General features: G+C 39.8%; 1 protein-coding gene across 1 annotated transcript; it reads left to right on the top strand.

Moving 5' to 3' along the window:
* Nucleotides 1–3,465: 3,465 nt before the first annotated feature.
* Nucleotides 3,466–14,681, top strand: adra1d (adrenoceptor alpha 1D). Its single transcript, XM_049572770.1, has 3 exons — nucleotides 3,466–4,703; nucleotides 4,870–5,946; nucleotides 13,295–14,681. The coding sequence occupies exons 2-3, from the start codon at nucleotides 4,989–4,991 to the stop codon at nucleotides 13,843–13,845; spliced, it is 1,509 nt and encodes a 502-aa protein (XP_049428727.1). The 5' UTR covers nucleotides 3,466–4,703; nucleotides 4,870–4,988; the 3' UTR covers nucleotides 13,846–14,681.
* Nucleotides 14,682–16,034: the final 1,353 nt, after the last annotated feature.

The following is a 16,034-nucleotide window of genomic DNA, read 5'->3' as shown; positions in this document are numbered from 1 at the left end:
CTGGTGATGCCTGGCAGACAGTCTTAAAGCTGCCATGTTCCTAATTATGCCTAATTTCAAATCTTAATTAACATTAAAACGGGGGAGTTAGAAAAAAAATCACCCCACGCACAGTTGTTATGAACAGAAAAATTAGCTATAGAGACCAAAACCTTGTTTTGTACCAGGCTGTAAACATGTTTACTTCTGCCGTAAAGCTGGGCATTTTAACATGGGGGTCCACTGGGATTGACTTGTTTCTGGAGCCAGTCTCAAGTGGCCATTTAAGGAGCTACAGTTTTTGGCACCTCCGCCCCGGCTTTATTTTGCAGCCCTGGAGGCTGCTGCTTGGCTGACGTTACAAATTCAGAAAATAATCAGTCAGTAGAAGGATCAGTTAAATGATTAAACATTCTAATAAAGAACATTACAACTGCCATACTGTAACCTACCATTAGTGACCTTTAACTACAATCCAACCCATACATCATCTGAAGCATACTTGTTTTTCACAGGCTCATGCTCTTTGCTATCAAAGATGCTCTCCTGTATGTTGTGGCCCATGACTGCAGATTTAGCCCTCTCACACAGAGGAGCAGGTGTGCTGGATGAGGTTGTAGCTTTTTTTATAAATCCAATAATGAGGATGTGCTCTGACAGCTGAGCAGACTCGGCGTGACTTGAAGCAGAAGTGCTGCTACCCACAGCCAGAGCTCTGACTGTACTGTATATTACACCAGGTTTGCTAATATCTAATATCTTGTGTGCTTTGCAGCCAAACAGGGTGGCTGGCTTCATGGGCGGTCATTACGCCATTCACACATATTGCGGTAAGCAAGATTAAAAAAACTGGCACTGAACATCATCCAGAGTTTTGGGATATGATCCAATATTGACGTTCTCAGGCCAAATTTTACATTTTTTTGCTGCACTTATTTGATCCAAGAATAGCAACACTGTCTCCATTCTTCATCCCTCCAGTAATTTCCTTTTCTGGTATAATCAGCATTAGAGCCTAATGAACTGCTCTGACACACATCCTGCTGAATATATCTCTAATATGGATCTAAACTTTTAGCCTCATTTTCAGCACCAAATTTAATAAGAAGATTCAGATGGAGAGCAACAAATGCAAAACAGGTAACTTTTGTGAGACACCCTCTAGTGTAAACATGGACCTTAGTTGGCCGGCTCTGTGGTGCTCTGCTGTTTTGTGCATTGATATGAAAACCACTGTAGTTTCACTGAAGTACGTACGTCTTCAAATCCTGGCCTCTGTCTCAGCAGGATTTGGAAAAACTGAATTTATCTTTATTAGATTCGACTGCTGTAACGGTGTCTTTAGGGTCTGTCTAAAAGATCAGACAGCTGCAGATTCAGAATGCTGCTGCTCGAGCGTGAATCATATCACTCCACTTTTGAGGTCTTTATATTAACGGTCTGTCAGAGGGTTGATTTTGAAATATGTACAACTGTTGGTTTATTAAGAATTAAATGGTTTAGGGCCAAATTATATTTCAGATTTTCTGCCATATTATGAACCGACCTGACCTCTCAGTTCATCTGGGACATGTCTGCTTTGTGTCGAAGTGTCGAAACTAAACATGGAGAAGCAGGATTCAGTTTTTATGTGCCGTATATCTGGAACAAACTCCCAGAAAACTCCCAGCAGTCTTGCTTTTTCTTTTTTAATCAAAGCTGAAAACTTTTCTGTTTGCTGCTGCCTTGTAATAATCAAAAATGTATTCATTTCTTACACTGCACTGTAACTTTTATTCATGTATTTTTTTCTATTTTAGCTTATTATTTTCTATTTTCTTGCTGTTTCGTAACTGCTTTTAACTGTATTTAAATGTCCTTTTATAACGTGTTTCTTTTGCCCTTTGTCTCAATATTTTTGATGTTTTATGTAGAATAGTTTGAATTGCTTTACTGCTGAAATCAGCTACTTGCCATGCCTTTAAATAAACACTATCTGGCTATCTGTCAATGCTGCTCATTACTACAGTAACTCATTTTAGAGGTTGAATAGTTTGCAAATGAATTTGCAATAAACTGCAATCTGTACACTCAGCCTCGGGTAATTACATCAGTTCCTTCCAAATCAAATAAGAGACAATGTGCAAACCACAATCAACAGGGAACAATCGGCATAATGTTTGCAACAGTCTTCCAGTCTCTGCAGAAAATAAAATAATGTCCTCTGCAAATTTAAAATCTAAATTCACCTCTTATAATAGTAGTAAAAAATAACCTTATTTGTACAGCACAGTTCATACAGCAAGTGCAACTCAAAGGGATTTACATAACAAAATGGGAAAATACACATAAAAGATGGCACACACACACACACACACACACACACACACACACACAATAAAAATACAAATTAGGTTTGATACCAATTAATTAGATAAAAGCTACAAAAATGCAACTCTAAAAAGATTTTAAGGTTTTAAGATTTTGTTTGAAGCAGTCTGAGAGGGAGTCTGACGTCCTCTGGAAGGCTGTTCCAGAGATGAGGTCCAATGACACAGAAAGCAGCATTACCGTACTTTTCAATTCTACTCTGGGGACAATTAGTAGACCAGGGGTGGATGATCTTAGGGATCTGGAGGGATTGTATTTGACCAACATATCAGATAAATAGTCAGGAGCCAGTCCGTTGAGAGACTTAAAATCTAAAGGCACAATTTTAGAATGAATTCTAAAATGAACAGGAGAGCCCGGTCTCACTCTGAAGTCATCGAAATCTGGCGCTTATGCAGCGACTTGCAGTGTCAGAAACCAATGAAAAAAGGTTCTCTTAAACGTCGGCATGATATGCAGCCAGTTGCCGTTATAGTTTAAAGGTGCCTGGCGGCATCAGGGTGAAAAGTGGCAGGACAAGGTTGCCTAAACCCATCCACGTGTTTTTGTTGCCAAAACCTAACCAAATGTTTGTGTTGCCTAAACCCATCCATGTGTTTTTGTTGCCTAAACCTAACCAAATGTTTTTGTTGCCAAAACCTAATCAAATGTTTTTGTTGCCTAAACCTAAACACATGTTTTTGTTGCCAAAACCTAACCAAATGTTTTTGTTACCTAAACCCAACCAAATGTTTGTGTTGCCTAAACCCAACCACGTTTGCGTTGCCTAAACCTAACTATGTTTTTGTTGCCTAAACCTAACCAAATGTTTGTGTTGCCTAAACCTAACCATGTTTTTGTTGCCTAAACCCAACCACGTTTTTGTTGCCTAAATTTAGCCAAATGTTTTTGTTGCCTAAACCCAATCATGTTTTTGTTGCCTAAACCCAACCAAATGTTTTTGTTGCCTAAACCTAACCAAACGTTTGTGTTGCCCAAACCCAACCACGTTTTTGTTGCCTAAATCTAACCAAATGTTTTTGTTGACGAAACCCAACTACGTTTATGTTGCCTAAACCTAACCATGTGTGTTTGTTGTTGAAGGAGAAAAACATCAATTCGATTTGTTGTACCAACATAATGCCTTTATTTTGAAAGAGACTGTATGTAAACGTTAAATTTCCTGTGAAAACAGAAGTGTATTTTGAAAGAAGACAATGCATTTAACAGGCAGAACTTTACACAGTGTCCCAGAACGTCAACAACCAATGCAACCAGGGTACCTTGCATGTGGTATGTGGACATAACCAAGCCTCAATTTGGGAGGAGGTCGGAGTGAGAATGTGTGATATGTTCTTGATGTTCTGTCTTGGTGAGACGTGCTGCTGCATTTTGGATCATGTGTTTTTTTTTCTTTTAAAGATTTCTTTGAGAGGCCTGAGAACAAGACAGAACAAGCAGTAGTCAAGTCTGCTGGAGATAAAAGCATTAACAGGTTTGTCTGTGTCTTCTTCAGATAAAAGAGGTTGCATGCGGGCAGTGTTTCTAACATGAAAAAATACATTTTAGGTGATGTTTTCTTATTTGGACTTCAAAACACAGGTCACGTTCAAAGATAACACCAAGGTTCTTTACTTCATGGTCTTTGTTCAAAGCCAGCCTTTGTAAATGGCTATTAAGTTAAGACTTCAGTTGCCAATACATGTTTAGGTCCATCAAAGCCTTCATATTAAAAGATGGGGCTGTATGTTTTACACACTGGGCTGATGCTTTCCCATGCAGCGACTGTTTGTCCACTCTGTGACCCTGCCTCTTGACCTTTCCTCTCCAGGCTCCTCGGTGGTTTGTGCAGGCCTGTCCGAAGCTATGCACAAACGGCCTGAGGAGGGCAGCTGCTGTGTCACTGGAGAACTTCACAGCTTTGCCTGGAGGCACTTCGTTTTTCATTCCAGTGGTCCGAGCTGGCTTGCTGGTGCCCAGTGGCTGTTTAGATGATCTGACTGATGCTGCTGCTCTCTCTTATCTCTGTAGAGATGGATGACAGGTTGACTCATGTAGTTTTCCATGAGGGCATTATTAGACTATTAGGTGCGTAGATGCAAAAATCTTAGACATCTAGCCTATAAACAAGTCAGATTAAGAGCCACAATGAGGCTGTTCAGTTCCAGTCAGTGTGTCGTGTAGAATTCGTGACCGGATTTAAAGTGACGCTGTGTTGTGGAGTCTGTGAACGCAACAGTAAATGTGTGACGTGTGGGTGGAGCTGTAGGTTCAGACCTGCTGTACCAGCTCTGACTCTGATCGGGGAGTTGTTACAAAGGATGCCACCAGTGGAAACCATGGCAGGGAAGACATGCATGGAAATGCCTCTAAATGTATTTGATTTTTTGTTATTTTAAAATTGTCTTAATGATGCTTTTACCTTCTCCAGAATCAAAACTGTTTTTGGAGTGTTTCTTTCTATCTTTTTTTCTCATTCAGCAGCTTCATGATTATGCATGCATTTGCTGGTTGTAATATTGACTTTTCTTTCTTCTTTAGGTTTTCTAAATGTTATCTGCTCGACCAGACGAGGAGAGACTGAGATGAAACGATGCCAGATACATTGCTTTCTTTGGTAAACTTACTCTAAACTTGCTAAGCTTTATGGCGTTTCAAAAATGACAGACTCTAACTTGAGGAACGAAAGCAACTATGGAATCTATTTTGCTGAGGCATTCAACGGATCAGTCCTGGACCAAATATTTCCAAACGACAGCATCACCACATGCCCGAACTTCACACTGGACTCACAGGTTGTCGGGGTCGGGATCTTTCTCTCCGTTTTCATTCTGGTGGCAATCGTTGGCAACATTTTGGTTATCCTGTCTGTGGTGTGCAATAAACATTTGCAGACCGTCACAAACTTCTTCATCGTCAACCTGGCCATGGCAGACCTGCTGCTGAGCATTATAGTGCTGCCTTTCTCTGCATCTCTGGAGGTTCTAGGATGCTGGGTGTTTGGCCGGGTTTTCTGTAACATCTGGGCAGCGGTGGATGTGCTCTGCTGCACCGCATCCATCCTCAGCCTCTGCATCATCTCCATCGACAGGTACATAGGTGTAAAACACTGTCTGAAATACCCAACTATTATGACAGAGAGGAAAGCGGTGGCTATTCTAGTGCTGGTTTGGGTGTCATCCACGGTGATCTCTGTCGGACCGCTGCTCGGATGGAAGGAACCGCCGCCGGTGGACGACAGAATCTGCAGCATCACAGAGGAGCCGGGCTACGCGCTCTTCTCCTCTCTCTTCTCTTTCTACCTCCCGCTCCTCGTCATTCTCATCATGTATTTTCGGGTCTACGTGGTGGCCCGCAGGACTACTAAAAGCTTAGAAGCGGGTGTTAAAAGAGAGAGGAACAAGTCGATGGAGGTGGTCCTCCGGATACACTGTCGCAGCGTGCTGGAGGACGCGCGTCCGAGCAGCTCGAAAAACAACAAAAACCACCCGTTTCGAAGTTCGCTCTCTGTGCGGCTGATGAAGTTCTCCAGGGAGAAAAAGGCTGCTAAAACCCTCGCCATCGTCGTGGGGATGTTCATCTTGTGTTGGCTGCCTTTTTTCTTCTTTCTGCCAATGGGTATGTCTTATAACTTTAAATTTCTGTCTCCTGTGGCACAGCGTAAACGCGCCCCAGTGCGCTTATTACACTTTGTCACAACAGGCGCACAGAAAAGGGATGTTATAGTTTCATATATGCTCCCTTGTTTCAATTTCTAGCACGTTATAGCGCCTCAAATGACCTACTTGAATGTATGATTCATCACCTCGACTGTTTGAATCGCTTGCACTGATATGTTTTACAGCTAATTAAGTTTAATATGGGTAATAAATGCATTTGCGTCACTTAAGTGATTCAACTTTTCAGCCTGCAGCTCCTCCTGAGAGCCGAGTAGATTTCAGTGCAACACACTGGCTAACAATATTAAACCAAACAGTGTGAGAAAACTCACACCATCAAACTGCAAAACATGCAGAGCAATATTCAGGTATAACCACAGGTGTGGATTCCAGGGGGGGCACAGGGGGACGCAGACCTTATTATTTAGAAAATGTGCATTTGTCCACTCTAATAAAAACAAGACAGTGGCAAAGTTTGAAACATTTACACTACAAATTGATGCATAAAAGGCAGAAATTTGTGCTTAAAAAGTCACCAGAATGCAGGAAATTAAGTGCTTAATGCTCCAAATGTCCATACAGATGACCCCCAAACCCCATATGTGTCCCCCTAAATGTTGAAATGAAACCCACCCCCTTTTCATATAACAGAAAACAGAACATTGCATACACTGGATTCCATTCCTCTGTTTATTTATCCAAAGAATGATGCCAGAAAGTCATCAAAACTAAGATTCTTAGATTATAAAAAACCAATATCTTAGTCAGAAGAGGTCAAATCTGCAACGTGACCCGTTAATGTGGCTCGTTTTCATGCCTGTAATATTTCTGGGAGCCTATTTTTTTTTTCACCTGTTGAAAAAACACTCTTAATACACTGACATTCTTCACTAATGAGCACTCTAAAACTACAGTAAATGCTCCCAGCATCTTGTAACCATCACAGCTCGTTCCAAGTACCATTTCCAGTAGGCTACCTGTTTTGGTATGAGTCTCACATAAATGATATAAAGAGATTTGTGCGTTTAGGGTTTTGTTTCATAGTCTGTATTTGCAGCAGCGTTAAGTTCACAACAATAGTATGACTTTAAATTCTGCCTGGAAGTCTTGAGAATCTGAAATTATTTACACTGAACACTTAAAATGTAGGTGCTGATGTTAATAACAGCTTTTAAACTGACAACAGCATCGAAAGGATTAGACATGGAAGTTAGGATGGAAATGGTTTGAAAAGGCCCTTCAGTGGCAATGACCAGTGTAAGTCATTATGAATTATACATAAGTTAAACTGAAGCATGCAATATGCATACAAAACTGCACTTACAGAAAGTAATAGTATTTACGTCAACACACGCACACACACTGTATGGTGGCCTCATGAATTTTAATTTAGCATACATTTCAAATAATTGATTGTGAGAGACATAATGAACAAATGGCCAGTATCTTACCAAGTACAGCACTTACAGCACTCCCAGTTTTGCTGCACCTCCAGATTTATTGAGTCAAATTATTATAGCAAAGCCTGCAGGGAGAGAGAGGGTGCGAGAAATGAAATGGGAGCTGGTAATCACTTGATTCACTCAATGGGAGTGAAAAGGGCAAGATTATTCATGTTGGATTATTTGTATCCAGACGTCCAAGGTGGATAGATATTCCTCTTATAATTGAAAATTAATAAAGGCACGAATGAGTTTTAAATGTTGGTGCAAATACATCATCACTTTACACACATTATCATATTACTGCAACATTTATTGAGGCCAATCTGCACCCAAAAAATGTCTTCGGAGCTGATTTTGATAAACAATCTCTCACATATCATTTTCATTACCATTATCGCATGATGGCTTTGTGATTGTGTTATACAGCCAGCTCTTGGGAAACATCACCCAGGATCTTAAATCTGAAAAAGCCCATGACTCAGAGTGGCACTCCGAAAAATCAGTATTCAAAAGAGAAATCAAAAGGGGCTCTGCCAAAAGGAGTAATTACCTTAGAGAAGTAGGTTTGGTAATATCGTAGGTTGTTTTAAATTCATAATTCCTGATAGATGGTAGAGGTTTCTAATTTGCATCATAATAAGAGTCAATCCACCAAGAACAACGTTATCGTACAAACTGAACCATAGTTTCTTAATGTGATTGTTAAAGCCTAAATCTCGGAACTAGGAATTTAAGGTCTTTACTGGAAACCATCTGTCCTGCAGAATCCCCACAGACCTGCTGCTCTGCAATCTGAGCCGAACATTGACCACCCCAGAGGAAGTAGTTTAAAGCACATAGTCCCCATAGGGATCAATAAAGTGTTGCCGCGTTTTATGGATTCATCCCTCAAGGGGGTTTGTTGTTTGTTTTCTAAATGACTGACTGACTGACTGACTGACTAATGAGAGTGGAATAGCCACAACATACGATTGCAAACCCTGCACACCCATACTTGGTCAGTCAGACAGATTGATGTTGTTGAGACACATCATTAATGAGTAACCTTTTGCTGAGAGGCAGACATGTACTTTTAGCACCTCTTGTGCCAATCAGGTCCTTTCTCTGTGATGATGCAAATCTAGACGGAGTAGTCTGACTCATCTGAAGCTCCAGAGAGTGCTCTAACACGATTTGCCTACATTAGTGCACCAGGCTTATGAATACAAGAAACTGATGGAATAAGGAGAAACAGACTTTCAGAATGACTTCGAATGCTGTCTGTCAGTGTAAAATATCAATTGCAACCATATCACACAGATAATATAGAGGTAACTTTATTGTATCAGTTACCCTACAGTGTTAAAAATGTCTGGTTTTTCTTTATTTGCTGCTGACATTAACTCAACCACTATAAAACCACACATTCATGCATGTTTCAAGCCTCTAATTATTACAGTATCTGTTTGTTTTAGGGGTATATTGTGCACTATTTTCAGAAATATTAAAGTAATGCACTTAGTCTGATGAAGGGGACACTGATTTACAGTGAATGTATGAGTAGAGAATTAGTGTCTACAAGAAAAATGTGTGTACTGAGACTAAAATCACCATTAATATTGTTACAGTGGTTATGCTTAAATTGATTGAAATTATTACCTTGATTTTTTTGTGCCCACACAGTTTACATTTGTGGGTGCATTATATTTGTCTATGAAGAACTTGATGTGTAAAGAAAATCTGAAAAGGCTAATAATTGATCTCACTAACGTGTTTTAGCCTGTGTAGCCACAGCCTGCTAGACCACATGTTGCACTGGGTGACATGTCCCTTTATTATGATGCACATGAGCACTGTGGTTTATTTTGAACACACCGTTCTGAATTAGTCCCCAACAAATACTCTGTTTACTTCTGTTGGAGTAATTTTGGCAAGAAACTCCAGTAGCCAGCTCTTTTAGGAAACAGTTCTGCCTTTAAAAATAATCAAAGTATATATTCATGATCAGTTTGTAAATATTTGTGTCTCCAGCAGGAACATTTTGGGCTTAGGGTGGAGAACACTGAGACACTTATTTATAGTCGGTTTTGGTCTTTTCATAGAATTTGTTGACAAGAACAAAATAATAGAATATCATCAGCCTTGTAATTCAAGAATAGTCTAATATATTTATAGTTGCTGCTAATATAAATGTCAATATGGGTACTATAACCACTACAATATGTCATTTTACCCATATTGATTACTATAAATTAGGGCTGTCAGTTGATTAAAATATTTAATTGTGATTAATTGCATGGTTGTCCATAGTTAACTCGTGTTTAATCGCAAATTAATCATTTTTTAAATCTGTTCTAAATGTACCTTAAAGGGATGTTTTACAAGTTTTTGACACTCTTATTAACACGTGAGACAATATGCTAGCTTTATATTTATTATTATTGCAACATTCCAAAACAATAAGAAACACTGTCCACAATATTCTCCAGAATAACCTCGAAGGTACTGCATACTCAAAAAACATGCTGAAAGCAGACCATGGCAAACTCAAGCCCGACAAGGAACAACAACTACTGACCTGAATGTAACATTACTTAGTGATAGGCCTATCAACACAGTGTAGTGTCCAACTTTACAAGGTTAACTAAACATCCCCTGTTTTTTTAAGGAGCTCGGTGTACTCTGGTGGTAATTCATATCAACACTAAATGCAATAACTTTGGTCTTGCCAAGAGAATCACGTGGCAGAGCTGTGAAGCTGAACTTGCCATCCAAAAGACCCCTTTCTTTATCCATTTCTGTTCACGGAGGATTGTTTCTGCTTGCTATCCACAATGTTCCTGCTGCATCACTTCCTGATTTCCCAAACTATGGGATGGGCCGAGGGTAATAATTACAGAAGGTACGTGCGTGAATCATGCGTCAAGGAACTAGTGGCGTAAAAAGGAAATTGTGTTAAGATTATTAACTTTGACAACCTACCTACTTTAAATCCATAGCGATACAAGTATTCTCTGAACTGTAGCTTTGTCCTTAGTGGCCATATGTTGAGGTTGAGTTTTAAAATGCCATCAAAGGTTACCTTCACTTGAAGTATAAATGTCAAAAGACCGACTGAGGACTGATCAGGATTTTGTCTGATCACAAAAAAAGAGACATCACAAAATTTTCTATGAGATGTTGGACAGGTCCCCGGACTCCTTGAAGGGCTTCAATATGTATTCAAAGCATTCATTCATGTACTAGGTTATGAGTCAATGTGAACTTCAAAAAAAATCCCATCCTCAAAAAAAGATTTAGAATAGCAATCATCTTTCAGACATCAGACGGAAAGATAATTTTATCTAAAACAAAACAAAACAAAAAACTAAAAGATATTGATATTGTGGGTCATAGTGAATTACTTGCTGTCTGCCTTGAATGTGATGTCATCTCAGTGAGAAGAGTCAGTGAAGAAATTCACCTCCTAGGTTCACTTTGTTCATCTCAAGCCAGGCTTTTAAAAGAAATGAAAGCAGAATAAGAGCTGTGTCGCAGATGCTACAATCAGAATACTGTTCATACTGCAGACAAAAGGAACAAGTAAGAGTGAGAACTCTGTTTTATTATGCAGCTGTTGTCTCTGAGTAAATAGTACAATCAAGTGCACAGTATGCCGTTGGTAGCTGATGTCAAAACAGCAAGAAACCATTACTTTGAAAATCACATGCGAGCCATTTTGTAGAGTTCCACAGTAGAACTGAAATGAAAATGGACTTGTGGTCCCAGGCAGCGCAGACTTGACATTAGCACTGAGACATGTTGCGTCTGTGTCCAGGGTCAACAGCTGTGTTAAATCCAAGCCCAGGGAGACAAGCACAGCTAGAAAGCAATAGGAAAAGAGAGCATTCCATGAAAAACAGCATGTCATTGCATGTCGTACCAAATTACCACAGCGAGTATAATAAAAAATGAGCAAAGCTACTTCAGTGGTGCACCCAAGTGGGGGCCAGGGTGGGTCATGGCCCCTGTGGTGCAACTGCTGCCCTCTTCTTCTCGCAAAAAAATAATTGGAGGCCAACATTACTGTCTTTAAGAGGTTGTGGTGTCCTTAGTTTTTAAGCTAGCACAACTGTGGTGGTATCTTGTGAATCTAGATGATCTAAGGCATCCATTGGTATCACCCATGTTAGCATAGCTTGTTGGGAAGGGGGCTAAGTAACCCTTTAAATTTAGGCTACATTTTGGCGAGAGAAAATCTGGCATGGACATTTTCAGAGGGGTCCCTTGGGTTCCATGGATACCCACAGGTCTCCTCAAAACATGAGAAGGCTTGTTCCCAATAAATGTTTTGTTCCCAAAATCAGTGTACTCAAATTAAAGCTGTATATTTGTTTTTTTTTTTTGTTGTTGTTTTTTTTTTTAAAGCAAAGAACAACCAGCCTATTTGATGAACAATGAATTGCCCAAAGTACAGATACATTGCATATTAAAACAGGATTGTTGTGGAACTCAAATGTTAATTGTACACCAGATACTTATTAATATTAACTGCAAAATAAGAGGCTAAAGTACATCAGTATGTGATTCCTGAACTCTCTGTATTGACAAAGTTTTCAACTAGCCAAAGACTAGCCAAAGACTATTAAAACAGCAAACAAAATTCCTGAAATTCAGTTATAGCTTTCGGTTTTTGTGTGCGACCCCAAGTTTTTCAGTGGCCCCGTGTGGGCACCCCTATGAAAAGTTTCTAGGGGCGCCACTGAGCAGCTTGGGCTTAAGCAGTAAGTAAACTGTCCTTTCAACTCAAAACTTATGCTCTAATTAATGGTGAATTACTCTTCTGTACTGTAATATGTAAGAACATTAAAAGGCCTCAAACCAAATGTTTTAAAATGCCTTTAGGCAACAAATGTCCCAGAAAAAAGTGTTAGCTGTTCAATTTTAATGCTCCATCAACTCAAAAAAATAGCTGATAATGGGAAGCTAAAGTTGTCCGTGCAGGATTTTCGATCATACTCACACTAATGACAAAGACATGGTTCGATTAGACCTTTGCACAAGCCAAGGCAGTGGACGTGCATTTCGTGTTGAATCAGTTACAGCTACACTGCCTCTGTGCTGACTCATACAAACACCTCACAAGACAAGGTGTATATTCTATCTTCTCCCCTCAGAGAAAGCAAATACCACAGGAACATTTAAACCCCCTTTATGTTTTTAACAGTCTGATTAGTGGAAGACAAATGTGCATCAATTGAAGTCATTTGAGAAGAAAAATCAAATACTTGTGTCTGATTACCACATACAGTATATTCTACTCAAGCAAAAGCATAGTGAAAAGAGTTAGGTGCACTGAGGCTTGTGGTTGAAGCATGCTCTGCAACTATCTGTCCCCATTAATAAAAGTCAACAAAATGTCAGAACCTCCTCTGTTTCCATTAATAAACACAACCAAACTGACTGCTGCACAATAAATCACCGCAACAATAATGCTGTGAATTACGTCCTGTCACAGGGATGAAAAATGCTTATGTGTGGCATAAGCAGCTGTAGATATGCCCTAATGCATTGTTTGTTTCGGATTCAGGTTCATTTTGACAATGCTTTCTTGAATTTTTCATAAAAAAAGGCTCATTGACAGAAAAATTCAATTATTCCAATATTTGGACCTGATTAAAGTCCGGCTTGACAAAATGGCCTGAAGCATCCTGTTCATAACAATTATGATCTGATATTTAGCATTTAGTATGTACAAGATTGTAGAAATTCTATTAAAAAATATATTTTGTGAAAATGTTCTTGATTATTTTTAATAGAACAATGAAAGCAATCAACTATACTTGTATTGTATGTACTTTATGTTTACTCACATATCTTCCATATGGCTTCATCTCCTTCTAGGTGCCTTCTTCCCAGCACTGAAGCCATCCGAAACTGTGTTTAAGGTGATCTTCTGGCTGGGCTACTTCAACAGCTGCATCAACCCCATGATCTACCCCTGCTCCAGCAAAGAGTTCCAGAGGGCATTCACTCGGCTCTTCAGGTGCCAGTGCCACCAAAGAAAGAGAGTCCTGCGTCGGTTCTATGACCAGAGGTGGCGGACAGCTGTCAAGGGAATGACAAGGGATCAGAGGGGAGACTGTAAGCCCGGCTATTCTGCACACGAATCCTGTGGCAGCTCTTTGTTACACAAGAGGAAAGGGCGCTCACTGAGTTTCAAGAGATGGAGTCTGTTTCCACCGCTGCAAAAATCTTCCTTCCAGCTCAAAGAGAAAGTGAACAATCTGTCAAATAAAATCAAGGGAGGACCTGGAAAAGGAACCACACCTTCAGTAGGCCGGATTGATATAGTGGACACAGTCTCTATGGGGATTTACAACTCCTGTGAGCAGAGCAGTTATCAGTTCTACGATCTGGCAGACTGCTACGGCCTGAAAGAGACTGACATTTAGATGGCCACCAGAGAATGTTTTATTTATTTTCAAAGGGCCACGTTGGACCAACATGCAAGAACGACTGTGATAGGACATAATTTTGTGTTCAAGATACATCTGAGAATCAAAGCTTGATTAAAGCTGTGGACTGAGAATGATGGCTTGATCCCAGCACAAACAGGACTAACACTTTATCTTAATCCCTCTTTCCCATCGTGTTTATTTAGATGAAACGTCTTGTGAGCTGCTCAGAGCCACTTTTTGGAAATGGACACAGAAGTAGCCAAATTCTTGGACTTACTTTGACTGCTGTCTCTTGGAAGCATTCGGCATCAACATAACAGCCCACAGTTGACAGGCGCCCGCACTCTCTGCAAGACATTTAACACAAGCCTTGTTGTTACTGCTTGTTTCTTTAAATTGTACATCGGACAAACTTTCCTCAACAAATCAGCTGACACTTTGTGATGACTGGTGATTGCTTTCTTTGACATTAAACATGACATTACATACAAATGTAAAGGATCCAAACAGATATTTTTAAAAACTCTAACCGCAAAAGTGCAATTTTTATCATTGTCAGAATGTCTGGATTTAATCAGATGTCATCTGTCAGAATTAATAATGGTATTTGCAGTTTTTCTGTTTTGACAAGGCATTGTAAAGATAAGAGGCCGGTTAAGAATAAAGATGCTGCACAGTATTTATTCTAACTGCCAGATTTATAACTTAACTTGACATTGATATGTACATTTGTTTGAATAAAACCCACGTGGCTACTTGGCCTGCCTAACTGTAATTTGCGTTGACAAGTGAGTGCTAATGTGAAATGAACACGCTGTTGTTTTTTTGTATTTTCTGATGTTATGTTGAAAGAAAGATGTAAGATGAAAAGAAAAATAAAAATGAGAGAAAACAAGTTCAGCCAATAACTTTTTTTTAAAGTTCCACTTGTTATATTTTTCATTATTTATAACAAATACAATTACCACCTCGTGATAGTACAGTATGCCTCTGCCAAATAGTCAAGTTGCAGACACTGCCAGTCAAAACAGTGAAGGAATTTAATAAAAAATAATAGGTGTATTTTTTTTTCAAGATGGGCATTAGTGTCTTCAGTATCCGATCAAACATCTGCCCTTGTGGTTCTGAGATATGGTGTTGAATAATGGCCAGAAAAGTGTTTTTGCCAAACACGTGATGTCACAGTGAATTTGACATTTGAACTTTTGGATATAAAATTTTATCCTATTAGACATTTGTGAGGAATCTTGTCATAATTAGCATATTAATTCTTGAGTTATTGCCCAAAAGGTGTTTTGTGAGGTAACAGTGACCTTTGACTTTTGAACACCAAATTCTAATCAATTGATCGTTGAGTCCAAGTGGACGTTCGTGCCAACTTTGAAACGTTGAGGCGTTCCTGAGATATCATGCTCATGAGACTGGGATGGATGGGTGGATGGACAGATGAACCATAGACTTTATGTTAGAAAATAGACAACACATCCACTACCTCCTACTGTACCAGGAATTAAGCCAGGGGGTGAACAGTCATTGTGGTAGAAGTGGTATTGAGGTCCTGCGTAGTAGAACAACTTGACATCACCCATTGCATCTGAAGGCCTTAAGTTTGGCATTTTGGTCATCACAGTGTTGTGTTTTTTGGAGCCAGAAACGCCCATATTTGTATGAGAGCTTGGAGTTGTAGAGGAGCTAGGGGATGATCTAACTAAGAACCTGAGGACACCACCATGGGAGTGATGTGTCAATCACAAGGTAGCCACATCCAAAGGCATTCCCTGCTTTATGGTCTATTCCACTCTAAATGGGACCATATGTTGAGCATGGTGTTAGTTCTCAAGCAGCCCAATCAACTGATAGATCACATGATTCCTTTCTATGCAAACTAATTGGCGAATCTCATTCAGGGCTCCCTATTTAAACTGCTCTGGCCTGCCTACTGTTGCTGCTTCCTCTGCAAGCCACTTTGCAACCTGCCTCCACCCCATCTCCTCCTTTTCATGCTGTGTCTGACTTAGCAATGTCATTTCTGTTCTTTCTGTTCTGTTCCCGAGGGGTCTTTGGTGCTGCTCCCCCCGTCTTAGACTTTCCATGTAGGCGCATGGAAGGGCAGCGAGGTTTGCTCTCTCTGCCTCAGACTTTCCTCATATGCATATGGAAGGGCAGAGAAGTGTGCTCTCTCT

This window comes from Epinephelus fuscoguttatus, linkage group LG3 (assembly GCF_011397635.1).
Source record: "Epinephelus fuscoguttatus linkage group LG3, E.fuscoguttatus.final_Chr_v1".
Classification (NCBI taxonomy): Eukaryota; Metazoa; Chordata; class Actinopteri; order Perciformes; family Serranidae; genus Epinephelus; species Epinephelus fuscoguttatus.
Note: the sequence above shows the minus strand (reverse complement) of the source record. Positions and strands in the feature narration are given on the sequence as shown.